This window comes from Aulonocara sp. 'chitande type north' Nkhata Bay, linkage group LG17 (assembly GCF_057382095.1).
Source record: "Aulonocara sp. 'chitande type north' Nkhata Bay isolate Kocher_YH1m ecotype deep benthic linkage group LG17, A_spYH_male_GT1.1, whole genome shotgun sequence".
Taxonomy (NCBI): Eukaryota; Metazoa; Chordata; class Actinopteri; order Cichliformes; family Cichlidae; genus Aulonocara; species Aulonocara sp. 'chitande type north' Nkhata Bay.
The window spans coordinates 28,248,284-28,276,216 of record NC_141360.1 but is presented as its reverse complement, the minus strand read 5'-3'; the positions used below and the strand labels follow the sequence as shown (position 1 = coordinate 28,276,216).

The window sequence follows — 27,933 nt, the reverse complement described above, 5'->3', positions numbered from 1 at the left end:
CGGGGCTATACGGCTTTTTAAAAACACACACACACCCAGTTCCCATTAAAACAAGGTCCAATACTTTCTAAGTTTATAACATATCAACATGTGTGTCATATGAAATGTGTCTCTGAAAAGAGATGCGATTTGTGGATGCATGTTTATTGGAAACCTAAATGATTATCATACCAGCTGAAACACAAGGGAATACACCAGTGTCAAGACTATTTAATGGAGAGAGAGAGAGAGAGAGAAAAATAACTTTACTATAAATAGAAACCTGCAGTGTGTGGGAAAACTGCATCCAGTCTAGTTTGTCTTGGATGGATTTGATGCCAAACCTTAAAAACAAAACAGTCAGATTTATCACAGTATCCAACTGCATATTCCAGTTTGTTGACATTTGTTCAACTTTCTGTTGTATCGTTTAAATCCTCGTCTTGCAGAATAGCATAAGGCTACAACATAAAACTTATTTTACAGTCATATGGTGCCTTGTAAGGATATACCCCCTCAAAGCAAAAAACTATATATTAAAAGAAAAATTACAGCAACAGAAAAAAAGTTAGATGCAGTCAAACTTCTTTTAATAAATAAAGTACAATAGTGATCAAATCTGTAACGGTTTGTGTTACCTATTGAAACAGACTCAGTTCTGAGTGTCTTTCAATTCATTGAAGTTATTCAGTGAAAATATAAGAAGAAAATCTGTATATTTTCCCAGTAAATTCATTTATTGTGATGTGGGACAACAATTACAAACCTTTCTGTGCAAGTATAACTGTCACTGCATTTTGCTAGCAACACTCAAACATCTTTCCTCACTGATGTACAAAACAAAACTTTTTCCTCCTCTGCTGTAGCCTGAAGGCATCAAAAGTAATAGTTATTTAATGAATGCTCTTTGTGAACGATGTGCAGTTCATATTTGCAAACTGTGCATTAAGGCTGTGATAGCAATGGCATAGGTCCCAAAGAAAATTAATTTTTCACAAAGCATTTTGTGATCAAAGCAACTCATATGGCCCTCTGAAGGGAAAATATAAATCATATTTACAGATATAGCAGTAACGGTCGATGAACGTTTGCCATAAACATTCAGTTAATGTACAAACTGATTCTCCATCACAACATTTCAGCATCAGAACAACAGAAGCACTTGTGGCATCATAAATTAAGAATTTCCTGCACATCATCCAATCAGAATGTTTGATTTGTTCTAATATTAATGTATATGCAATACAATATTCAATTGTGTTTTTATTGCTAGAACATGAAATCTAAATCAAACAAAATATTCTCCCATAACCTGGCATGTGACAAGAATCGAGAACTGAACTTAGAAGATTCAAGTGAGAAACTTTCAGTGTTGCATGAAAAATATCTACAATCATCAGAAAGGTATGTGAGAAAGGGAGTGGGGTCAGTGGACGCAGTAAAAGTGAACAATCCATGAGTAAAAACAAATACATTCAGCTGCAGTCACTAAAGGAAGTCTACCCATGAATAAAGGTAACTGAGGACCTTTACCATTCCTTTGAAAAACTAACAACAACCACAACGGTTACAAACTGAATGGGGAAAAAATCAAAACCCTGAAAGAAATGAGAGAATATAAACACTAATTTAAAATGAAGTTCATGAATCTCACAATTCAGGCCAAATAATAAAAAACATCTATGGACTGGATTCTTTCAGGAGAAATGCAAGTACTGGTTATAAAAAAGGTTCAATTCCCTTGGTGAATTAAAAACGGGCTTGCATATCAAGGCTGTGTTTCGCATGCAAGACTATTTGTAAGATCGTAATCTCAGTGATTTTATTTTATTTTTTTTTAAATGATCCAAATTCACACATTTCATTCAGTCTTATCCAATATGTACTTGAATAGCTATTTCTGTAACAGCATAAATGGGATTCTAAGTAACATCTTACACCAACAGCAAGTCTTCTTGGATCTTCCTGAAATCTTCTGGAAACTTGCAGTTAGTTTCCAACAGTGTCCACGGGTAAGAAATGACTAAAGTGGTCCTCCTAAGCTCTACAAACCCTTCTCTTCTGTCTTCCACCAACTCCAATCCAGTCATCACAAACAAGGAAAAGAGGGCTGAAAATAAGAGCCTGTCAAGTTTCATAAAACACATTCTTCACATTTGTTTCCATCTGTGGCGATTCATTACTGGATGTCTTCCACATAGTTAGCAGGATAGAGGCCCGTTTGTCCATCCTTGAGCCTGCCTTTGCACCAGCCCTGATCATCTTCTTCACCTATTTTGGTAAATTCATCACCTGGAAATGGGGAGAGAGAAATCGTAATCAATCTTAATCTACGTACATATACAGAAGTCATTTTAATTTTAAAGGTTAAAAAAAGGGGGGGAAAAAAAAGAAAAAAAAGAATCAAGTCAGTTTACAGCATCAGCGTCAAATATGCAGCTAAATTTTTTTGAGCAGAACCAAGGTCACCAGAACGCAATCTAATAATGGGGATGCAACTTTAGGATGTGGTTAAACAGAGTTGCATCATGGAAGTATGCATCTCCAGCAACTATATCAATATGGACTCAAATCTTTTAGGGCCCTTTCTAGCACCTTGTTGAATCAATGCCATGAAGAATTAAGGCAGCCCTGAAGACAAAGGGAGGTTCAACTCTAAGATGTACCCTAAGGTCATAGGTGTACATTACTGAAATCATAATCTCCTTCACAAATGATTGCTTGAGGCCAAACTGACCCCTTTTAGTCATGTACCTGCTTTGAAGCTCAGCTCATCCTGCTCCTGTCCCTCATAGTCGTAGAGAGCTTTGACAGGCACAGATACAACAGGAGAGGCCGGCTCTTCCTCGAATGGATTACCCTCACCATTGGTGGAGAAAGGGTTACCACCTGTGTCCTCATCCGACCAGTCTGGAGTCTTCTCCGTACTGCTTGCACTGGACAGACAGACCAACCACATAGTAAAACCCTGGTATTTTGCCTCACAAGTCAAAGAAAAACCGTCAAGGCAGGTGGAAAGAGTTTGGTTAGAGCAAAAAAAGAAAAAGAAAAAAAAAAAAAAGGGGGGGGGGGGGGGGGGGGAAATAAAACAAATACAGTACAGTGGAAACCCTTAAGCATAAAATAGGCATCTCCAAATGCAGGGAAAAAACAAAAAACAAAAAAACTCCTTTTGGGTCAGTCTAAACAACTGCAAGACTAAAAAGCAAGCATTTGGTTGACGCAGGATAAATGATTTCAAAATTGCTTATATGCCACTGACAACAAGAACTTGAAGTCTATGGAGACGAGAGAGAAATAATAGGGGGCAAAGCAAAAAAAAAAAAAAAAAAAAAAAAAAAAAAAAAAAAGAAAGAAAGAAAGAAAGAAAAAAAAAAAAACCATCAACGCGACATGTAAGAAAAACAAAAACCGAAGCACAACAAGATGAAGCAAGACAAATCACAATTGTCAACGCATGATTGGAGTTTAACTCTGACCAGGAGAGGGAGCCACCTAAACATCAGAAGGAACTTGGCAGGCAAAGCTGAAAAAAACAAAACCAACAAGAATAATTTACAGTCAGACCAGTTTATGGTTTCAAGGCTATTTTTGGATCCCTCCACCCATTAGGTACAACTGTTATTCAAATGAATAAAAGTTGATACACAAAACTTACTCATTTTGTTTTAAAGAGCCTTTAAATTATCAGCTGGCACAAAAAAAAAAAAAAAAAAAAAAAAAGGAAACAGAAAGACCAATTTCAAATATCCAGATCTGACTGTAAGAGAGAAACAATGCATTTCCACAGCAGAAGCATGCGCCTCCATGCGCATACACTTAACGTTCTGCAAGACATGAAACTGTTAGGGATGAAGAAAAGACACAGGCTTTGTGTGCAATGCCATTCAATGACCATGCAGAGCCACAACATGACACCTGAGGAAGGAGAGAATAAAAAGTAGTGGGAAGAAACCAAGAAAAGGAAAATGCACGAGACGCGACACCAACGACGCTCCACATAGCAAAGGTAGAAACAGAAAATGCTGCAGGTGAGCGTTTCCGGTTCACCAACGTTTTTATTTCCTCTTTATTCACAACGGTGTTGTTGACTGTGATCTCCTGCTCCACGGCAGTCTCCCCCACTTCATCGTCATCTTCGTCAAACGGGTTCGTGCCCGCAGGTGCAGCTTTTGGTACAGTCAGGCTGACAACATGGGACACAGTGAGAGATTGTTGACAAGCATGCATACAGAGTCACACCTGGGATTTTAAAAAAAAAAAAACAAAACAAAAAAACCCCCCAAGTTATGCATAACAGGAAGCAGAAGAAGATTGGATCATTGACCCATTCGATATTTTAGTCCAAAAGGAAACTAAAGGGCTATTGCTGTGATGGACTGACAGCCTATCCATGGTGTACCGAGCTTCTCGCTCAGCGACAGCTGGGATGGGATTTAAGTTCATAAGCATGTAAGAAAATGGTTGGGCAAATGAACATGTGTCCAGTGAGGTAACAACTTGAAGTTCATCAGCACATCACACAAGTTAAAGTTGTCCTATCAGCCTTTCACTAAACCCCTCAACCCAACAGTGAGAATCCAAACAAAACAAAGCTGGTCTTGCACAACATCATGGATTTCCCAGCAGGTTCCAGTAGTGTGCATGTAACTATAATGAGCTCTTACAGTCAGACTCGAATCTTTTACGCCATTCTCTGGATTGAAATGAGTTTAGACATCAGTTTAAGTATCCAACCCCAAACAAGGCCAGGCATAGTCAAAGACCGTCTAATGAAGTAAATATTCAAAACTGAGTTAGACAAAAGTCATTGAGCAAAGAGTTGTACAGAAGACTGTGCAAAGTCCCTCCAACAATGTGGGCTTTACTCTATTTTTAAAAAGATGGGAAAATACTGACAGCACTCAAGAAGCAACTTTTTCTGTAAGACTTCCCATCACTGAATCATGTTTTCCACCATCTTAAAAAAAAAAAAAAAAAAAAAAAAAAAGATACGCTTGTGCACCTGCTTTTTCAGCAGGGCCGTCTGACGGTTTTCCCGTCATGGGCTACATTTTCTAAAGCCTGATAATAGAGTGTATGAGTCTAGATGAAACACAGGCAAGCTCAAAAGGTTATTTTAGAATTTAATCAGGTCATAGAATTAGTCAGCTGAAGGTTAGAGATTTCTGCCTCTGTTGCACATTTAGCAACAGCAAGAGAGGTGGGGCTATAACTGTAGGTTTAAGGACAGCTGGAAGACCCAGTAATTTTCATATTTATATGAAAGAGTGACATCAACAAAGCATGAAACTAAACAGACAGAAAGAGCATTCTAGTGAGACTTGTTTTTCACTAATAAGTGCTGCATGTCATAATTATCACAAAGCTATCAAAAACATCAGTGAGCCCCTCCCTGAGCCCTTAATTGCCAGCTGTGGGTTGTTTAGGTGTAAAAACCCTGTGAAGAAGTCACATGAGGGTTGTTTACTTCCTATTATTGTGATTGTGTTTCAAGGAGCAAAAAACCAGAAGAAGGCCTGTATCAGAGGAAACAAGACTCCTACTCCCTGTTTATAGAAACATTTACAGAAGCAGTTATCAGTTGGCCCCAAGTACAGAAATGTGAACGCCTTTGTTTGCATAGTCATGCTATGCTCTCCGAGTTAAGCCTGTGGCATTATTACAGCAAACACTTCTGCAGTGGGAGTCTGGTACAGTGTAACTTAGCTGACTGAAACCATCCAAAGTTGACCTCATAATCATGAATTAAAAGACTTGACATTGCTCTAAGCAAGCTCTAAGAGTTTTAAAATCGGTTTGATTCATGTCTGACACTTCAAATCAAGGACAAAGAGGAAAAAAAAAAAAACCAAAACCAAAAAACCCAACAACAAAGGGAAAGAAAAGACAAATCTGACACCGACTCAAAAACAAGTTTCACCCTTATCCAAGTTGTGACTACAGATAGGGATCAGACTTGAAACAAGTACCCATACTCACTGATGTTCAAAAAGAACCAACAATAAGCAGCATATACGGGGGAGTGGCAGCAAGTGCAATGGTAGTGGTCAGAGGCCAAATACTTTCCATGCTTGGCATTCCCTCAATCGGCTCCTCTACACACTCCTCCACAAGTTTTAAATGCACACATCTTCCTGCTTGTTAAGAGCAAACAGCAGGTGTTTGCACATTAAATTGAGAGATTACAAAGCTACAAAGGAATGTGAAGAGTTGAGGCCTCCCAAAACACACAGGCCCATAAAAACCAATCACACACACACACACACACACACACACACACACACAAATCATTTAACCAAGTTTTTATAGAGCGTATCTAAATTAGTCTTTTGTCATCATTTCCATGACTTGTCAAGTCCACAGTACTGTTGCCACGACACAGTTAACAGATGTCTGGGGACAACTACATTCCCATCTTATCGCTTTAGAAAGACTCCTTCATGTTATTAAAAACCGCCAGCCATTTAACTTTGATAGAAGCCTTAAATCCCTTATGTATTTTATTAGATCAATGGAGGATTAACTCACTTACTATAAACTGAAAGAGGGTTTGTGTCGATATTTTGCTTAAATCTTAAAATGAGTCTGTTAATTACAGTATTAGTTGACATAACATCTTAGCCCACTTGCTTTAAGTACAGATGTCCGATTAATCGACCCTTTTTTCAACTTGTCACTACCAATATGAATGCCTATAAAGCATGTGCGTGGGTTGTATTTTCACAGTACTTTTGGCATGCTTTCAGGTATGCACCAGCAGACTTAGTCTCTTGACGATAACTTTATCCCAACAATCTGTATCAAAATGTTTACTGTTGCCATGGGGACGGCTGCACAACTGAACATCATTCCTGGAGCTTCCCTCATGCAAAGTTTACAGCCATTCCTTAAGAGTAGGATGCCATGCACAGAGTGCAGCAGCATCTTTGATGTGGTGAGTTTGGATAGATGTGTGTATTAAATCAGATGTTCTATTCTCTGCATGTTTGACAAAGACAGTGAACCAATGAGTTATCAGACATCTACCTGTTGCTGGTTTTGGCAGGCTGAACAGGCTGGTCTGACCCAGCTGGACTAATGCCCGTCAATGTGATGCCCTCTGATGGCTTCTTCTTTTCTCGTCTGCTCAAGGTTCGGTTGAGGTCTATGGACCATTCCTGTTACACATTTAAAAAAATTACGTATTAAAAATTAACCGTACAACTGTGCCAAACTTAGCCAAGTGAAAAGCGTGAATCAACAAGCCCATCAGCTAGTACAGGGAGAACTTAAGCACAGCATCTTAAACACACAGCCCCAGAGTCCCTGATCAGTTCAGCGTTTCTCAAGCTGATCCACTAATTCTCAATTTTAAAACTGTGCATACATGTCTGTTTATATTTGAGTGTGTCAAGGATATACAGACATATGCAGCATCCATAGCCCATTGAAAGAAACATCACCAACAAATTTTCCCCCTCAACCAAAGAGGAAGGTTATTACATAATTTTATTCTTCCTTAAAATGGATGCAAGCATAACCTCAGAGCTCCAATTGTTTCTCTAACCCCTCTGATTTATAACTTAAAACCAAAGTCTTCCATGACACAGTATCATGTGACACTGCAGAGTTCACATGAACTGCAGGAATGCCTCAGAGGCTGAAATGACGGGTCAGAGTCCAAAAGTTAGAAAGACGAAAGATAAATTACAGCAATTCTGATATCGAGGAAAAGTAAATGTCAGGAAGCTTGAACCTTTGACTGGCACTGATAGTATTCATATATTGTCTGCATATACCACATGAAGTTTTGTCTCAGTTAAGTTTCACTAAGGCAACTTGAGTCAAAGGCACACACAGAATGAGAGAGGGTTAGTGGGAATAAATAGTCTCCCTGTGGCTGCTGTGAGAGAATAGCCCTCATGCAGAACTCACTACAGTGGACCATCTCTTAGAGGGACGATGACGAGACCATTCCAAATTCTGTCAAATATGCGGAAAGGAAAGCAGGGGTACAACAGGTTTAATGCAGATAACACTATGTAATCCTAAACCATGTTGCTGAAACAGTTGCATAAACAAAAAAAAAAAAAAAAAAAAATCTCCATCTTGCAGGGAAATGAAGACAGTGATGTTTTATTCAGTTTACTTAAATGTGCCATGGATAGCAGTTCTCAGTTGTGTAGAATTTAATCTAAGGGGAGATATATTCCTCTTTAAACCCCCCCCCCCCCAAAAAAAAGACAAAAAACAAAAACCAACAACCTAAACTTCCAAAAATAAGCACTAGTCAGACAGAAAGTGGAAGAAGTTGGCTCACGGGAACAACTATGCCTGCAAGAGTATTCAAAAACACTAAATTGTATCAGTGGAAGCGCATGCAGCTTTACCCGCAGACAGATCTACTTCCACCTCTGGTGTCTCAATGCCAAGAGTGACAGAAGGCTATAACTCCTGCTTGGGCCAAATGCTTTACTTCCCTTGAAACTTTTTCATTCAGATGTTTTCCCCATTTCTGACCTGTGGTGCTTACAGCTGCACCTCAAGAGTACCCGCAGCTCTTAAGATAAGCTTCCTAAAGTACTTTAATTCATTCTTAAATTACCCTACTGAATAATATATATAACAGCTATTAGTGTATATCATCATCTCATCAAGTCTGGAACAACAACCCACTCTTCAGAGTGACACGAGTCAAACAGAGCATCCGGTTCAGATGTAAAAACTATTTGGAAACCTCTAGCAATTGCTCTCAGAGCTCAACCCTTCCCCTAGCCGATTTACACTCATGCATTAAATAAGTGTGGTCTTTAGTACATTACCTCAAACTGGGGCCAGTTCATTGGCATTCCAGGACCATGATTGGACCGGAACCATTTTAGGTCCTCTTCAGGATCGGTGCCAGAGATTGTGTCGTCCAGTGTGTGGTAAACTCCCTGATATCTACAATGACAAAGGGCAAGGGATACACTTAAAGTGCAACTATTCAAAGCTCCAACTTCTCCCACATCTGTGTCTTTCTGAAAGGGATGTTATGTCATTTCTGACCTGTGATTGGTTGAGAGGTCCAGGTGCTGCTTAACCTCCAGCAGCACCTCTTTGAAAAATTGAATGCGCTTGTCTTCAAACTGCTGGCACTGCTCGAACACTTGCTCCATGTTTTCCATGTACTGAGGGGTCAATTTGTTCAGCTCCTCGATGGATTTCTCATAACGTTCTTTAGTCTGAAAGGTAAGAAGGGAAGAAATGATAAATCACATTTAACAAACAAAAACTCACGCAGATTCCCACATTCAGCTAAAGGGGGGGGGGGACAAAACAAAATGTCTTCCCAGTTACAAGCCTCCCTCTTAGTCTCTTGCCACAGGAAACTGTACCTTCTGGACCTCTTGCTGACACTTTTCCACCTTTTCCTGGAGTTTCTTTTGGGCTTCAGGGTTATTGTTGCTCTCGAGTTTGCTGTTAGTCTCCCTGCTGGCTGCAAGCTTCTCTTCTTTACAAGCAGTGTGGTAGGCCTTCTTCAAAGTCTCTACCTGCAGGTTTGATGGTTAAAGTAAAATTAAGGAAATGACACAAGTCGTGTGTAACCAGGTAACTTGAAACAGTGTGAGGAAGTGTGGAAAGAATTGTTAACACTGGTATCTGAAGATATAACCACCTCTTTACCCAGCCTTAATTTGTGTGAAAACTTTCAGTGAAGTATGTAAGCAAACAACATTTGTTATGCTTTCCAAAATGTTCAAGTGGCTGCCTTCAGATTTATGTGAAACTGATGACCGCACTTGCTCACTGAAAAAGCTGAACTTTTTAATGTCATTTGTAATCATTACGCTAGATGGCTCAAAACAACAAGAGCCAGCCCTAATTTTTAAGTTATAACAGACATTTGTGTGTTTTCCCTTTTCTGAATAGAAAAAAAAATATTTAATGTCCACAAAAACAAAACAAGAAGGCTCGGGCCTATGAATAAAATACTTCATAGTCAGTTTAGAAGGCAGGTCCGATACTGACACAATACCCACTTCCCCCATGTCAGCTAGCCAGTTAATTACCCCCATTTTCTCTCTGCCATTCATCGCTTGTCCTTGCCCATCTGGTCAATCAATAAATCTCCATCACAAAACAGTTTTGCTCAATGACAGGCCAGGATGTCACCATCCCCTGTGACATCATACTCACAGGAAGTAGTGGGAGCCTGAAGGTTGCAACATGCCCGGTCATAAATATGCCCAGGAAGAAGGGGGGGTAAGGTTCCAACAAGTAAACAGGCTAAAATAAAAGTAGCAGTAGGAAATACATAGACCTCATTTTCAACCAAAGGAGTCTCCCTCTGTGCCCTCACCATTTCCTTTCCTATGCCTGGCAGTAACCTTCAAAATCAACACTAACCAGATACAACTGTGCTTGTGCTCTGGTGTTGTTTAAGACATTGTTTGCTCTTCTTTCCATGACTACCACTGAGTCAGTAAAATGTATTCATGAGAACTGAGGGGTAAAATTTATAGCTGTGATCAGCAAGATGATAAATGACTTCCTTGCTTTAGATAAGATGGCAAAACTGGAAAGCTTGCTAAGCACCAAACAGTTTATCAACATGTGCTAACTGTATCAGAATTGTGCAGCCAAAGTCCTGAAACAGACAAAAGGACTCGCTCGATTTTATCAACTGAATTTTAAGACAACAAAATCCACCGAGTGCATTTCATTTTTGACCCACAGACCATAGAAGGTGAATGACATTAACAAATTAAAGTGAAAATGAGCAAAATAATAGCCATCACTTTAAGTTGAGAAATTTTACTCTGCCCTATCCAACTTCAAAGAGGCACAATTGAATAAACTACCAGAGGGATACTGCTGAATGCCATATGAGTCATAAGAAAGACTGTCCTTCCTCAGCAACAAAGGTGTGTTAACACCCTGTTTTTGGTCATCTGACATGCAACCATGGTTGCATATAAAAACCAAAAAGTTAAAAATGAACTTCACAAGAGAAATGACGTTCTCTGACTGCTGAGATCATCTTGTGATAAATATAGCAGTTTTTAAAATTGAGTAATTAAGTACTTCCACCTCTTGAGATAGTCACCCTTAAAATTTCCTTTTTGTGACATTCCTTGTTTGGTAGCTTGTTAGCCTGTCTTTTCAGGCTACAGACCATACAACCAGAGGATGAAATTTAAAATGAGAACAAAGTGATGTTTGTGCCAGACTAAAATTTGTAAAGCCCAATTTTGATTTGCAATCCTCAAATGTGAAGCCTTACCTAAATGTTTAGTTCTAGAGTAAAGCTGACGCTGCTCATGATTTATTAAAGCTAAACTACATTTTTCCTAACTCACATCAAATGTCCTGAGCTCATGAGAAGTTTGAAATTCACACCTCTTTGAGTTTCTTGGCCCAGGGTTTTTGAGCCTTGCGGAAGCCATCTTCAGTCTCTTTAGTCTCTTTGAAGCCACCGATCATCTGTTTGTGGAAGGACTCTCTCTGCCAGTTCTTCAGCTTCTCATAGTCTTCTCCCATCAATGCTGCTTTCACCTCCATGTGAAGCTCGCTCACCTTCTCTGCCTCAGTACACAGAGCAGCCCACGCTCGCTCCAGCGTGCCATATTGAGGTCCTGACGGAAGAGTTATTGAGAAAATTCACGCTTCGATTCAACTTGAGCTCAAATTTCCCATTGTTGATGATGAATCAGCACATTGTTCTGGGTGATAAATATATTAGAAAGATTAAGATGCTACAATAATTATAATTTATTGTAGGTTTTTCACCCAAAGAGCCTTTAGGCAACCGAACCGGCACAGTATAAACTACACTCAATTTACTTAAGACAAAGCAAAATCTTTATGTATATAAAAAAAAATTAACTATGTACAATTTAATCTTACCTTTCTCTACAAGTTGCCGCCAGCGCTTCCCCCATTCTGTGAGCTGCTGTGCGTAGGCCTTTTCAATACGCGCCCGCTCATGAATGCAGTTCATGAGATCTGTGCAGAGCCGACTACCATCGTCTATCCGTTTCACGGTGCGCTTGTAGTTTCCAACCTGCAAACCAGAAAATAAAACTTGATGGATATACAGAAAGAAAGAAAAAACCCACACAAACTACAGTGCTTGTTTTCTATTAAAGGGCTTTCTTTTGGAGAGCAGTTACACCCCTCCCAAGAATGATTTAGAGCATAATTATATTATAATTGATCCTCAATCGTTTGCTTGAGTTGAGCCATTTAAAAAAAAAAAAAAAAAAAAAAAAGTGTAAATAACCAAGTTACAAACTGTAGAACAGAGGAAAGATTTAATGCATCTCACCTCCCAGAAGCTGTCACTGGAGACATCAATCATGGAGTCATCATAGGTGCCTGACATGGCTGCTGCCCAAAGCTACACTTAGTGTGTGGGTCCTAGAGAAAACGCATGCAAAAATTAAAAGTCAGAATATCCATGTTATGAGCACAAACCACACTCCATTTAAAAAGGTCCAAGGCTTTTTACAATCAGTCTAGTTCACATGTTATTACAATAACTTTCTGTTTCACAAATGTGTGGGGGGGAGACAAGCTGATGTTCATAAACCAAAAGGAGGAAGGGAAACATTTTAAACACTCAAATTTGTCTTCCCTCCATGCATTACAAAACCACCAAGAAAACAGCATTTAGTCAACATCACTGTTCTGTCACAAAATTCCACAGAGACTACAGCTGTGTTCAGACGCAGATAAGATGTGAAAGATAAAAGGTTCAGAAGAGCAGTTCAGACAGATGCAGAGTGTGTGATCTGGTTCGATAATCTTGGCCAGCAGGTGGGTCCCCCACGCCCCCACCAGCACATATGACAAGTTGAAACCACAGCGGCTACTCACAGAACACTGAGTCTCTATTATCGCAGAAAAAGAAACCATCAAGAGGCGCACAGCGGGCAGCTTCCGTTTCCTCCAGACTAGTACGACAGTCTTTGCTCTGTTACTCCTTGAGTCCTCGCATCCAGCATTTCAAACTCAAAAGCCTCAAAAAACAGGCAGTTTATTCTTCCCTTCACTCCTCTCTGCTAAATTTCCCACTCCTCTCCTTCCTCTCATCCTCATCAACTTGGAGGCCCTTTTCATTCTAGTATCTCATATACATTTTCAGATCAGAGTTGAATCTAACCGATGTCAGCTGACAGTTTGCAAGTATCAACAGGATGCAAATGCTTCTCAAATGGGCACTTCAAAGTGTATTTGAACTTTCACCCAGCAAATTCTGTGCTCAGCTACACTTAGAGCAGAAGTAATTTGAAGTTTTTAATAATGCTCAGATGCTGAGGTAGTAAAGTCAAATGTGGCTTCAATAAAAATATAGCAAATTAAAGCGTTCATGTTCTACCTCTATTTTTTTTTAAGATCTGTAACTTAAAAAACAAAACTACACACTTTTAGATGCATTCACACCCACAGTGAGTTTAGCAGTTTTATCAAAGTCTTGTAAAACTCCTCCAGTAGTCACTTTTACTTTAAAAAAAAAAAAATCAACTTATAAATCTAACAATTCTCACCCCCAATTGAGAGCTGTCCACTTCCGACTGGATCACACAAGATTCAATTTAGTGCCAAGTATGAACACACTGGGCCCCTTTCAGCTGTGCGAGACAGTGAGAAGATGAGGCCCACTGCTCTGTGGGTCTGTTCATCAATGGTCAGTGGCCCATGGCCTCCAGGGCAGGACTTGGACAGAGGGTAGTATTGTGGTGTCCACAGGCCAGGGAGGCAAATGAACAATTTTCTCTTAAACTGTGAAGTTATGTCGGTCTAACAGCCAATACACACACTCAGAAGAAACTATGCAACAACAGATGGTGTGCCACCATTTCTATACATTTTTTCTTTTTAAGAAAAAAAAAGAAAAAAAAAAAAAGGGGTGAACTTTAATTTTCTCATAAATGACAGCTTTAATAAGCTGTAGTTGTGGAGCATTTTGTCTGCATCAAAAAGTTAGTCCAGTTATAACACCATTCCTGACTCAGTTTATTGTTGTTAAACGGGTTACTTCTCTAAATAAGAGCACCATTTCAATTTCATTATTTGTGCATGTAAGCTACACACTATATAGAGAATCAGAGAAAACAACAATACTGAGTCAAAAATGAGCAAAATGGGTCCCTTTTAAGTTAAACACCACACACCCTGTTCAGTCATCATACACTTTTGAACCAATGATGGGTGGAGAAGGGGAACTAACCTTGAGCTCTAACATAACAGACTTGACTGATTAGACGTGACCGTATAGTGCAAAATTCACAATTTTCTTTGTAGACCATCCTTCATAAGAAATCATGTAAGAGGTATAGATGATCAAAATCTCAAAAGAGACAAGCCAGAAGAGTGTAAATGAGCATGTGATCATTAAACTTCAAACAGATACCTCTTCATAACAAAATTAATTAGAGCCAATTTCCAAGAATTAAGGGGCATGTGCAATCCTGTTGTCCTATCCCTCCTACCAGCCGTTTCAAACAGTGGACTACACAACACAAGCTACTTGTGTGGGTGACAGGAAGAGAAAAAACAAAAAAACAAAAAAAAAAAAAAAAAAAAAAAAAAAAACGCCCAAACAAAAACAAAGGTGATGTCAAGGGGCAAGGACATTTGAAACCAGCAAGAAAATTCAACAGAAACCTCTAATAACATCATAATGACCTAAAATGAGTAAACCAATAACAACCGTAGTAATACACATTTCTGTTTTGCTACTCATGGGAGGGGATGAAACTGAGAATATGACTTTGCCTTTACAAGATACATAAACATCAACATTTTGAGATGTGTTCATGTGCTTGGGGATATGAAAACTCAGTTTAAACTACATACTTATATTCTCAGGATACAAATATGTTTGAGCTAGGGCTGCTCGATTATGGCAAAAATGATAATCACGATTATTTTCACTGAAATTGAGATCACGATTATTTGACGATATTTATTTCGTCCGCCAGAGCTTATATTATTTTTTTACATGCTGTAGTGCCATTTGTGGGAGCATTTCAAGTTGCTATACATCAATACAACTGTTATAGCCCATATTTTAAAAATGTGTATGCATTAAGTCCATAGTAACTACATTAATTGCAAAAAAGTGCAATAAACTACAAAAAAATTGAAAATAGTTTTTGTTTTTACATATATTTCTACTTGGAGAAATTTAAGAGGTTTATCCCTCAAAACTTTAAATACAAAAAAGTTGCAAAAAATAGTTTACAACAACAACAGGAAATTTATTTTGAGTGTCTTCATAGTTTTATTTTTGGAGATACAGCAATTTTTATATACTGCAGGAAAAACAAAAAAAACAATCCTATGATGCAAATTTGCAAAGAATGTGCATGTGCATCAAAATAAACTATTTCCAGCAGTGCAATTCGAGTTCTAAGGCCTACAAGTAAAAAACTACATTTTCCGCAAAAACGACGTCACTTGCGATAGTTCGCGTTGACGTCTTGTTCAATGTGGGAAGTTCATGATCGGATCGGCAAAGCGTGTTTCTGGAATATTATGTTTTTGTTCCTGCAAGCTCTTTTTATGCAATTTTTGCAAAGCTATATGTGGAAGGAAACCGTGACCGAGGACAAGCTGATGGCATAAGAAGTACGTACAACTCCTCTGGTTTCATATGGAAAAAAATTTATTGTGCTAGCTTAGCGTTCAGGTTCTACAGGGATTTAAAAATAGTTACACAAAATGAGCATGCTGCTCTGACCGGCTTTAAAGGTTTAACAATAACAATGTATTGAATAATGACTTTAAAAAAAAATATATAAAATAGTGTGCAAATACTGATAACAGTGCAAATGTTTGCAATATAAGAAATAAATGAAAAATGTGAACTTTGCAGTGTTGCTCTGTGGTGCAGCTACGACACCATAGCAAAGTTTACACACTGTGTCTACTTGATCCACGTCTGACTCCGCGAAGCCATAATGTTTCCACACCACTTAAGTTTTTTTTTTTTTACCTCTATTTTCAACCAACGGCAGTCCACTCCTCTCCAAATAACTTCTGCTTAGCTTTCCGAGCTTCCCTCGGGTCCTCTTGTTGTGACGCGTGTTCGAAATGCAGAGCAGTGCGCTTGATTTGCCACATGGAGCAGCGCGAGAGTAAAGCATGAGGGAGGGGCTAATAATCGGCTCAGTCATTTTTAATGATCGTTGAAAGCCCAGATGTAATCGTGATTAAAATTCGATTAATTGAGCAGCCCTAGTTTGAGCAGGTGATTGTTCTAGTAGCTACATTCAAAATAAACAAGGATGAATAGGACAATCTGTTACACACTTAAAAGAAACTTAAATCGCCACAAAGACTGAATTCCTATATAGGAAAACCTCTGCACACCCTTGGCTCTGAAGGACATTGTGTGGACTGTGCTAAACAATTGAACACAGCTTGAGCCAGAACTGTAAACAATGGTGTTGACTAAGCTGGGGTCTGAAGTCCACTCAGTCTGTCACTGTAGGAGAACGCTGGAAATTTCAACACTATGCTGCTATGCCCAAGCAAAAAAACAACAACACTTAAATATGCGGAAACTAAAGTCGAGAGTGTTTATCGTTTAAATTTGAATTGAATAAAAATGACAAGTGTCTTTCTAAATGTATGATTTAATCAAGACTATAGACTGCCTTAGATTACAGGCTTAGAAATTGCATAATCACTGAAGTCTGATAAGTGTATGTACTAACCACAGTGGAATTTAATTGCTGACAATAGCCTTAACCCTTGTGATGTCCTCCCGATTTGCATACAATGTGAGCCATCAGGGGTCAAAAGTGTCTCCACTTCATTTGACTGTTTTTTAAAGTATAAATTGTCAATCAATTCAGTGTTACACCTTAGTTTTACTTAAGACCAACACATTAACACAAAATTTACTCAACATTTTACATTTTAGGGCCACCAGACCTTTACAAAAAATAAACCCTGTTTTTTAGCGAAAACAAATTGAGAAAATTAAATATTTAATTGTTTAGATAATTTTGACTATCTGAATAACTAGAGAGTGCTGTATGTTGAACTTTAGTGAGAAAGTTTTTTTTCAAGCGTTTGAAAATTTTTAATGGCAGCAAATAATCACACTGGTGGTCCTCAGGGGTCAAAAATGTCCCCACTTCATTTGACTGTTTTTTAAAGTAAAAAGTATAAATTGTCAATCAATTCAGTGTTACACCTTAGTTTTACTTAAGACCAACACATTAACACATAATTTACCCAACATTTTACATTTTAGGGCCACCAGACCTTGTTTACAAAAAATACACCCTGTTTTTTTAGCGAAAATAAAACAAGAAAATTAAGTATTTAATTAAATTAAATATTTAAAAAAAATTAAAAAAAAAAAAATTAAAAAAAGAATTCTCACTAAAGTTCAACATACAGAGTGCTGTATGTTGAACTTTAGTGAGAATTCTTTTTTTGAACCATTTATAAATTTTAAATGGCAGCACATAATCACACCTGTGGTCCTCAGGGCTCAAAAATGACCCCGTTTGCTTTGAAGCAACAAGTATAAAATATCATCCATCTCTGTGTTTCAAGGTTTTATTCAACTTTATTTCAACTCATTGCCTGACAGTTTTCTATATTTTGGCATGGTAGGAGGGCATGAGTCTGAGTGAAGGCAAACTTTCATGAGGACAAAGGCGTGTCCATATTTGACCCAAGTGCAGGAGGAAGCTCAGGTTTATTCCTCTGCACTGGTCCCATCATGGACAGCATTCTTTCTGCAGTTGCAGGCCAAGGGGCATATACAGTAAACAAGCTGTTACAGGTGATTGTTTTCTTTTGGAAACCTGCAATGTTAGGGACAACTCGTGTCCTGACTGCAGGACAGACGGTTTGCCATCGCACACGAGCATGTTCCATGTACAGCTGGACCTGCATCACATGCTGCCCATGTTTTTGTCTCAAAGTTCCCTGGTTTACTTGGATGTTCTGTTGGAGGGGACAGAGTCCTCTGAAGGGGACTTGGTGCTCATACAGTCACATCAGTACCAGGATCTTACATCACAGCAGGAGGAACACCCACTTGTGTTTCAAGTCAAGTCAACACCAACACACATCATACACCTCAAATGGGAGCACGTTTGTGTCATGAACGACGATCATCTATTGTGTCTTTATCAAGAAATTATGTCCTTTTTGTGCTTCTATGATTAATCTTGTGTCAGCATGAAAACTTCTCTACCAGACTCAGGATGTCATAAACTGGCCGTAGCGACTCTACTGGATGCACGGCAGTAAGAATCAACACACCCACATATGCCTACAGCTGCATTCGGTCCATTTTTCTTCCTCTCTTGTTGTCCCTCCTTGTTCATCATTGAGTTGGCTGTAGAGCAGGTCATCTGCTAATTGGATGGTTGGTGGTTCAATCTCTGTGTGCTCTAGTCTGGAGTTCCTACCAAGGTGTCCTTGGGCAAGTTACTGAACCCCAACTTGGTCTCTGATGCATCCATTGGCATGTGAACGTTAAAAAGCAGAATACAAGCAGAATACACTGTGTATAATGCTTTCAGTACTCGAGTAGAAAAGCCACTCAAGGAGTATGGGACCTGGCACATGTGCTTGGACTGTGGTAGATCATCTTTCTCTGAGGCACATGAGAGAGTCATGCATCGTCTGTCACTGGGAAGGTTAGAAGACCAGATCAGTGTTTCCTCACGTTACTGCAAATATTCCTCTGTCTCAGCTGATTCCTCTTTCCTGCTTGATTCTTTGTCTTCATCATAATTGAAATGGATGATGTGTAGTCCTCTGACACATCTTCTATTTCAGTTTCACATTCTGAAAATTCAAGAAACTTCAAGAAGCCCAGTCACTTTCTCTCCAAGCTCCTCAGACTACCATGTCCTGGATGCCTGAGAACCTACTTGAACATAGTTCAGATTCTTCATCACTTTTCTTCACTTCATAGCCTTCTTCCACTTCTGCAGGTGGCTGATGTGCTTTTTCAGAGAAAGGGTAGCATGTGCTCTAAATATTGACAATATTTTCTATATCTTCTAACCCTGGATCTTCCTGAACATTGATTCTCCCTCCTCATTATACTAGAGGACAATATGTGCTTTGTCATACTGGTCATTGCTTTGCATAACATGGTAAAAAAAAAAAAGTATGCTCATCAAAGTATGCAAATCTCCAGTGCAATGGAGGCTTTTGAGGATACTTTCTGTGTATGTATTATTGTAGAGTCTACCTTACAATACGAAACACTTTGATGCGGCTGTTGTTGTGATTTGGCGCTGTATAAATAAAATTTCATTGAATATAGAGCACCTGCCTCCTCATTGTGCTGCCTGTTGTGGTTGTTATGACCAGTGCTTGACCCCACACATCAGTGATCCAAGATCAAAGATGTTTGAAAACAGTATGGTGTGAAAATACGGCTCTTTGCAACACTTTGTACTTTGGGGTCATTTTTGTCCACGAGGACCACCAACGTTATAAAATTCAATAAAAACCACATAAATAAATCAAATTACTTGAAACTTATTCCAATCATTCATAGTATAGTAATGAATAACTTCTGTTATTTTCAGCCCATTTGATGAATAACAAATACATTTTTGATAGCAAAAGATTTCTTTAGAGGACAAAAATGACCCATGGACAACACAAGGGTTAAGATAGAAGTGAACAAATACATTCCTCAGTGCCTGACTGAGCCATGGCATGTTAAGTAAATTCCCACACTGTCACTACTCGAACCCATTTTGCAAAAAACACACCAAAGAGCTGTTCTACGAATTGAGTTCAACACAGCCAGGCTTTCTTCGAGTTAGCTGGACTGACAAAACCCCAAACAGATAACAGTATCTTGATAGCGGTTATCAACTTTCTTTGCCAACCCTGGCTCTCCAAGTGCCCACATGAAAGGGTGAGTTTGACACATCATTTCCCTTTTTTGCCACATCAAAGACTCAAGTTCTACACTGAACGATACTGCATACTTCCAAAGAAAGGGGCAAATATACCAACACAGAAGATGCTGCATAAAATCAAGAATCTTTGAATGGAGAAAAAAAATAAATAAAAAAATAAAAATTCCAGCATCGTTTTTCCAGGTTCAAAGAACTCTCTGGTGCGTGTTTATGTACACAAGTAGATAACTAGGGCAATAAGTCTTTAACTTTAATTGAAATCTATGCATTGTCTTTTTTGGGCTATTTGTTAAAGAAAATTTATTTTATGCTTGAGTAAAGCAAGTCCCATCATAATGAAAATATAATCCTATTGATTTAATTTTGCTTTCAGGAAAGACCAAAACCTTGCTTGAGGATGCATTGGGAGGGTTTGGTACCAATAGTTCTGTATGCAAGAAAAACCAGGCCAATGTGATGCACAGTTTGCACTATGATAACTTTACAACAGATTCCTTTGGTGCTACAGTTTTGCAGGCTGGAGATCTTATATTAATAATCATAATTCTATAATAAGCTGAATGTTACTGAAGTCTGAGTCAGATAAAGTGGAAATTACAGCAGACTTTACACTGGAAAAGGTTATGTGGTCAGCATAGGTTGCTATGGCGCTCTTCCCAGGTTAAAACAGAACCACCTTCATTACACTGAAAGACTTGACATAACTCGCTAACCCATTAATCTTGCTTTGTAATACACTTGTCAGGCTGTCTGTTTGGAAAGTAGTATTAGTGGTTTCTTTTGTGAATGGTTTAAAAAGCAGACTCCGAATAGGGTGAGCACGACCTGATGAGGTATAGTTTACCTCTGCTCAAGTGTTGAAACAAACAGTAAAACAGGACAGGTTGAGCATATGATGTTATTGAAAATAATAATAATAAAATCATCTTCCTTAAAATCATATTGTTTTAAATAGATATGAGTAGTATAAAGCGAGCTCAAGTCTGTTCAATACTCTTATATGAATGACATTAACTTCTAAAACAGTTTACTGTTATTTTAGCTGCTGTTGTAACAGTTCTAAGGTTGTAAAGGTTCAAGGATGTATTCACAGACTACCACATATCTTTAGGCATATATGTATAATTATTAGGAGGAGGAAGAAGAAGAGGAAGAAAAAAAAAAAGACTCGTCTATTACTGTGTTCAACATTTTTAGTCTTTATTATAGCTGGATTTGCTTTCCTTCATGGGGCTTTCCATGATAATCTCATTAGTTTCCAGCTGTGCTGATTTATAATTTCTCCGCATTGGGCATAACATAATGTCAAAATGTGACATTTTGTCATTATGTAGGACACAGGGATAACTGATAAATGCTGTGCATTCCCTCAAAAACAGGACATCGACCAGTGCTGATGAATGGCAAAAGATGACCATTTTATTAAAAGCACATGAACACTTACTGTAGTATGCTGGCAAGAAGTGAGAAAGCCTGAGTCACGTCTGTAAAAAGACACGAGCTCCCAGTGACTTCTGCAAATGGTGGGAAAGACTGCTAAGCAAAACACACCCTTTACCAAGGGCATATTCCTTTCCATAAGCTATCAATAGACAGACTTCTCATTGCATGTTTATGTTCCTCAGAGTGCCCTGCAGACTGTCACAGATAGTAATGAATGAAGCAGAAAAGCAGGAAACAACAGGACGTACGCACCACAGAAATGAGCACATATATACAGCCGACAGGCGCACACATGCCTAAAGCAGTCTTTATATCAGTGGTTGAGAAACATAATCAGAACACCAGATGATACAAAGCAAGTGGTTTGATGAGGATTTGTGATACGATGGCCATTTTCAGTAAAACATTTAATAGTGAAACACAGATATTGCTCCATTCATGTGACATAATCTCATTCTGCCTCCATCTAAATGCATTCAGTAATTGGAGGTATGCTGATGACTTCTGTGTCAGTTTTTGGTGCCTGACAAATACATGTTAGTCTGGATATCTGCCAGTATAAGCAAGAACCCACAACTTATAAAATGAAATGAAAAGGCACATCCACATTTGCTATATTTTTTCCTCAGATAAGATTTGCAAGAATTTTTGAATGGGCCACTAATGACTCCAGGATTGATAGATATTTAACTGCCTGCAAACTGGGCTGCCACGATTAGTCGACTAATCACGGTTACGTTGACTATCAAAATTGTCGACAACAAATGTAATAGTCGGTGCGTCGTTTAAAGCCTTGTAAGATCCTAAAAGACGCACGAGTTAGTAGGATTTAAGAGTGTAATAACGGACTGAAACAGAAGATGGCAGCATTGCATGTACAAGGATGCCAGCTGCCATTAAACCCTGAAGTAGAAGAAGCAACTCAGTTTTCGTAGCTGTGTCCAAATTCAGGCCGCATCCTTTGGAGGCCGATTACGTTACAGCAGCGTGACGAAGGCTTCCCAAATTCGAAGACGCCTCCAACTGCGTTCTTCATTTCCTCAGCGTAGCTCAACCCCCAACCCATCCCAGGAATCATAGCGCGGCCCAGCCAATTCCAGTTTCCAACAATGGCGGCAGCTACTTAGTTCTAATATTACTTTTTCTGGGTCACAAAATAAACTTTTAAGATATTTTCAGGCGAGAATGTAGCTGTGCAAATATCTGATCGGTTTATCAAGACATCACATATTTGCAAAAGTGCTCTGACGTTTTCGGAGACATCTCTTACCCACCAGCTGGCTAGCTAGCTGGGGGGTTTAAGTGGTCACTCGAGCCAGCGAGAACACCGGACTCTCGGCAAATCGTTTTCAAACCCCCCGCGGACTTTCGCTACTCAGGTTAAACATGATATATCAGTGACTTAGGAACAAATAAAACGCTAAAAAAAAAGCCAAACAATAACAGTTTTAAGTTATCTGAGTAAATCGGTCTTGCTGAGATTAAAGTTATAGTTTTCCCACAGCTGAATAAACGTCAAACAGAAAACTGATTAAACGGAACTGTGAGATGGTCGAGAATTTACTCCAGTGTCCTGTTATATTTTAGATAGCAAGGAGCAGACGGCTGAGTTTATTAAACTCCACTGAGACAATCTGCAAATTTTATTAAAAGTTTAATAAACTATCATCTTGTCTTTATTTTTAGTTTGCACATACCTTAAACACTTCGAGCTGTAAGCTAATGGTAGTTATACAAATCCAGACGCATGCTGGTGCAATAAGCTGTATGTTTTACGTCCAATGGATGCATGATCTTATTAGTCGACTAGTCGCAAAAAATAATCGGTGACTAGTCGACTATCAAAATAATCGTTTGTGGCAGCCTTACTGCAAACCATAAGAGGTAAAAGAACCAGGAAATTGATTAGTTGTGAAGCTATGATACTTTTTTATGTGGAGGGTAGACTAAATGTTTGAGCAACTTCAACCATTTTCATACATGACATACACAAAACAATGCAAAAAATGAAATATGTGCTGAAAGCTAATCACATGGAAGTTACTTACCAGAGCAAGGGTGATTTTTTTTTTGGTTTTGCATGTTTCCATTTTACTTTATTGTAGTACAAAGCAGCTGCAATCTCTGTGGTGGAGAGTGCAGCTGAGCTGATCTATCCCTTCAATATTGCACTTTCACTGCAGGGCATTGTTTAATACCAACTGTGCTAAAGAAGGAGGGAAAAAAAACAAAAAAAAAAAAAAAACTTGTGCACTCAGGAGTAGTAGTAGTATCCACCAAAAAATAAAAATAAATAAAATCACAGGCCATGACCTTTAATATCTATCACTCTCAGTCAACTCTGCCCTCCTTTCCTCACATGAGCTCAACAGCTGCTCTTAAAGGAATATGCCTTTCCAGAACAGCATCTGTGGCCCTTACAGACATCACTGGTAGAACTTAACTATAGTTAAGAAGCCTCAGATCTCTACACAATGAAACCGCTGGTCCGTCAACACCCAGTTAACTGTAGCCTCGACATCACTGATCAGTCCCCCTGTTGCTCAGTGGACAAGGATAAACAATGGCATTTGTTCCACAATTTCAGGCACTTTCCACTCTGTATGCCAGCAGCATGGAGAGAAACATAATGGAGGGAAATCCAGTATTACATGAAAGGGAAAGAGGAGATTGTTACATCACCACCAGGCATGTTTTCCTGTGGAAGCCCCAGTCTTGCATTATGAGCAGTATGCAAAGTCTTCAGCAAAGTAGGGCTGCCACAAACAATTATTTTGATAGTCGACTAGTCACCGATTATTTTTGCAATTAGTCGACTAATCAGATCATGCATCCATTGGACGTAAAACGTACAGCTTACTGCACAAGCATTCATCTGCCCTTATAGAACTATCATTAGCTTACAGCTTTAAGTGCGTAAGGTATGTGCCAACTAAAAATAAAGACAAGATTATAGTTTAATAAATTTTAATGAAATTTACAGATTGTTTCGGTGAAGTTTAATAAACTCCATGCTATCTAAAATATAACGGGACACCGGAGTATATTCTCCAGCATCTCACACTTTTGATAATCAGTTTTCTGCTTGACATTTATTCAGCTGTGTAAAAACTATAACTTGATTTCTCAGCCAAACCGATTTACTCAGGAACAAATAAAATACTAAAAAAAGCCAAACAATAACATATGTTTAACCTGAGTAGCGACAGACGGCAGTGGGTTTGAAAACGATTTGCCGGGAGTCCGGTGTTCTCACGGGCTCTAGTGAGCCTTGCCCCCGGCTAGCTATCGAGCTAGTGGGTAACAGACGTCTCAGAAAACGTCGGAGCGCTTTTGAAAATGTGGTGTCTTGGTAAACTGAGCAGATATTTGAGGTTTACACAGTTACATTCTCGCCTAAATATACGTTAAACGTTTATTTTGTGACCCAGAAAGAATAATAAGAGTAATATTAAAACTAACTAGCTGCCGCCATTGTTGGAAACTGAGCTGGGCTGCGCTATGAATTCTGGTACACCGCTTCTTCTTCTTCTTCTTCGGGGTTTAACGGCAGCTGGCATCCTTGTATATGCAGTGCTGCCATCTTCTGTTTCAGTCCGTTATTACACTCTTAAATCCTACTACTTATTCCTGCGTCTTTTGTGATCTTACAAAGCTTCAAATGACGCGTCGACTATTAAATCAGTCGTCTACGATTTTGATAGTTGACGTAATGGTGACTAGTCGACTAATCGTGGCAGCCCTACAGCAAAGAACCGCAAACAAGTAATCTACCAACTGTTACAAATCAATTTCTTATCCTTATTTTTGTTTATAAGTGGATTGGCATAAAAGAAGCAATACTTATTTTTTGTACTTTACATACTGTTATTAGTGTTGTTGATATAACAATATATATCGGATGACAATATAAAAACAGCTATCATTTCATTTTACGTTTGTTTCGTGGTGTCGGAAAATAAACTGTTTATGGCAATATTTTCTCATCGTTTTGATGGTCATTCTAGTGGCTATATTAATTTCTTAAACTTCTCTCTTTCTCTTATATTTTATATAACCACACTATGGATGGACAAGCGTCTGTTTTTATGCGTTGTGGTTAGCAACAACGAAGGTAACACCATCACGTGTCCGCTTGTTTATGTTCCACATAAACCTTTCACAATAAAGCTCAAGATCCTGTTGAGACTTTTCAAAATAAACTGAATCACGTGAAAGAGCAGATTATTTACGGATGAGAAGTAAAACAAAAAACAAAACAAAAAAAAACAAAACCTTAGACTCAAACCTTAGAGGCTTTTCCCCGCAGCACGCTGTGTAATAAATACTCACAAAAAACAAAAACAAACAAAAACGGCAGCTGTTACAACTTATGTCTAAAAATTTATAATTTCATGCATCTGTTAAAACACTTGATTCCAGCTACATGACGCACAGCTGGAAACACTTCCATAAGTCGAGCTGCCCGAGATTCACAGAATTTACAGAAAGTGTTACATTTTTGTGATTTATATCGTTATCGGGACGATAGAATTCTTATATCGGGATATGAGATTTTGGTCATATCGCACACCCCTAACTGTTATAATGGCAAATGCTCATGCAGTGGGTTGTTTTTCCTGCTTCTTCCTATACATCACGTCAGAGAGTGGATAGCACTAATACGGTAATTTCAGGCACCATCCAGGTGTTCATAGAAGCCCCAAATCTTCTGTTTCCAAGGGGAAGCTAAAGAGAAGAAGGCTGGTATAAAGGGAGACAGAAAGAACTCTTTTTTTAAACTGTAATAAGAAGTCCTAATTTAAAATAAATAAGGATTATGTTGAACTGAATTAGGTCTGGGCAATTAATTCAATTTAAAACTCAATTATCTACCAGTTACGAACACAATATTTACATTCACTGCTTGAGTCAAGAGGACCAAAAGAAAGCCTTCAGTCAAAAAACACCAATGTAAAAGTCCTCTTGGGCACAGATTTTATGCCCAAGTAAATGCAAATGCTACTTAGAGAAAAAATAAAGTTACTTTTCTTTAACCAACCCTGGAAAGCCCAAATATATTTGGTGGCCACCAAAACTTCTTATTTACAGGAAAAACAGCTGCACAAAACACCCATCATGATGTCGAGGAGCACAAGAGTAAGAGACTGAAAACACGGGGGAGTTTGGTTATGAGATGAACTCAGTAGCATATTATTTATTTATTCTAGTTCTAGTAAAGATAGTCTCATCAAGTGTTGCAGGCCCATAGTCATTTAACTTCTTCGTGGGAATACACCAACAACAGTACCTCAAAATGCAGTGAAGTGTCCTCAGCCTGAATTGGAACACCCATTCTAAGTTTAGCTTGGTTATGTGAAGGTCCAATCATTTTGGATGTCTTCCCCCCCCCATAAAAAAAGGAACCAGGTGCATTTTCACTACTGCTTTACCCTGACAACAAAACTACACATACAAAACACAAGGACCTCAAATCTCCGCCTTAGTATCCATCTCTAAATTCTCCTGCTACATGATGACTGATAACTTCCACTCATTCATGGTTAATGTCATGACCATTAGGTGTTTTGTTATAGTCAGTCCCCAAAGCTCTGAGCAATATAGACACAGACTGTCGGGATATGTGCAGCACAGGAGTTGAGGAGGGCAGAACTTGGCAGCCAGATGACACTGCAGCAAACTGAGCAGAGCAGATCAAGAGGGCATGTGTCAGAGCTCAGACAAACATACCAATCTATTAGTTTCCACGGAAAATGTTAAAATTATGTAATGCTGCGAGCACAGCGTGCAAGCTAGGAGGTTATCTTTACTTGCGAAACCTGCCCCGCCCTTTACCACTTCAGCTCCAAACTCGCATTACAAAAACGTGAGAACAGTTGAGGTGAAACAGCTTAAAGCAGCTGACCGACTCTGCTTTATAACAATAACATCAAATCCCACATAAATCACGGTGACATTTAGTACATTACCACTTAACTGTGCTGGCTTAAGTCTTACTACAGGTCCCCGGAATATCCAAGTTACTGCAACCGTGATAATAGTCAGTGGTGAACTAGTTCAACTTCACTTTTACAGTCCATGACACACCTGAAACCACTTTAGCGCTACCATTATCTGACCTTTCCCACAACTAAATACCGGTTCTCGTGTTTGTAAAGCCAACTTCCTTCAAGTGCGAATTAATAAAGTTAGCCCTCAGTTAGCTCCAACATTAGCGAATAAGCCACAGCCCCTTCAGTTAGTAAATGTAAGTTAGTAATAGAGCACAACATAAAAGTATCTATGTAAACTTACCTTAAACTGGTCCTATTGAGGATTTATGATCTAATGAAGCGTTACTGGTCCCAGTGGTACCAATTTACAAATCTTTTCGCTGTTTTTCTGCTCAGCAGCGGCACCATGGATCAACTGACTGAAATAGCCGTGTCAGTTATAAGCAGACGACCCTGCACATCCGGTCAAGATTTTCACAATAAGACTGCGAGGACAGGCGATGACGTATATATAACGCCAAGCAGAGTTTCACAGAGATCATAGAGCTGAAGGAGACTGCTTGAATTAAATTACACACTTTATTGAGCAAACAGCTCATGTGAGATCTTTAAAACAATTAAATAATGAA

The 27,933-nt window shown here is 38.8% G+C and overlaps 1 protein-coding gene across 4 annotated transcripts; it reads right to left on the bottom strand.

The window, feature by feature from the left end:
• Nucleotides 1–194: 194 nt before the first annotated feature.
• pacsin2 (protein kinase C and casein kinase substrate in neurons 2) lies at nucleotides 195–27,762 on the bottom strand. Of its 4 annotated transcripts, XM_086268565.1 has the most exons (12): nucleotides 27,606–27,762; nucleotides 12,823–12,965; nucleotides 12,272–12,363; nucleotides 11,851–12,007; nucleotides 11,344–11,579; nucleotides 9,339–9,494; nucleotides 9,010–9,185; nucleotides 8,784–8,904; nucleotides 7,009–7,139; nucleotides 4,034–4,165; nucleotides 2,734–2,915; nucleotides 195–2,271 (listed from the first exon to the last, which is right to left on the bottom strand). In XM_086268565.1, exons 3-12 carry the CDS (start codon nucleotides 12,326–12,328, stop codon nucleotides 2,159–2,161), a joined length of 1,461 nt encoding a protein of 486 aa, XP_086124691.1. In that variant the 5' UTR covers nucleotides 12,329–12,363; nucleotides 12,823–12,965; nucleotides 27,606–27,762; the 3' UTR covers nucleotides 195–2,158. The 4 variants fall into 4 exon arrangements, with proteins under 4 accessions (XP_086124691.1, XP_086124690.1, XP_086124692.1 ...); XM_086268564.1 differs by lacking the exon at nucleotides 12,823–12,965; XM_086268566.1 differs by lacking the exons at nucleotides 12,823–12,965; nucleotides 27,606–27,762 and adding an exon at nucleotides 15,947–16,045.
• Nucleotides 27,763–27,933: the final 171 nt, after the last annotated feature.

Coding starts and splice junctions, on each gene's coding strand:
- pacsin2 (XM_086268565.1), bottom strand. CDS start 12,328: ATGTCAGGCACCTATGATGACTCCATGATTGATGTCTCCAGTGACAGC. Junction 11,580..11,850: donor GCGGCAACTTGTAGAGAAAG/GTAAGATTAAAT, acceptor CTCTTCCGTCAG/GACCTCAATATGGCACGCTG. Junction 7,140..8,783: donor TGAACTGGCCCCAGTTTGAG/GTAATGTACTAA, acceptor AATGTGTAACAG/GAATGGTCCATAGACCTCAA.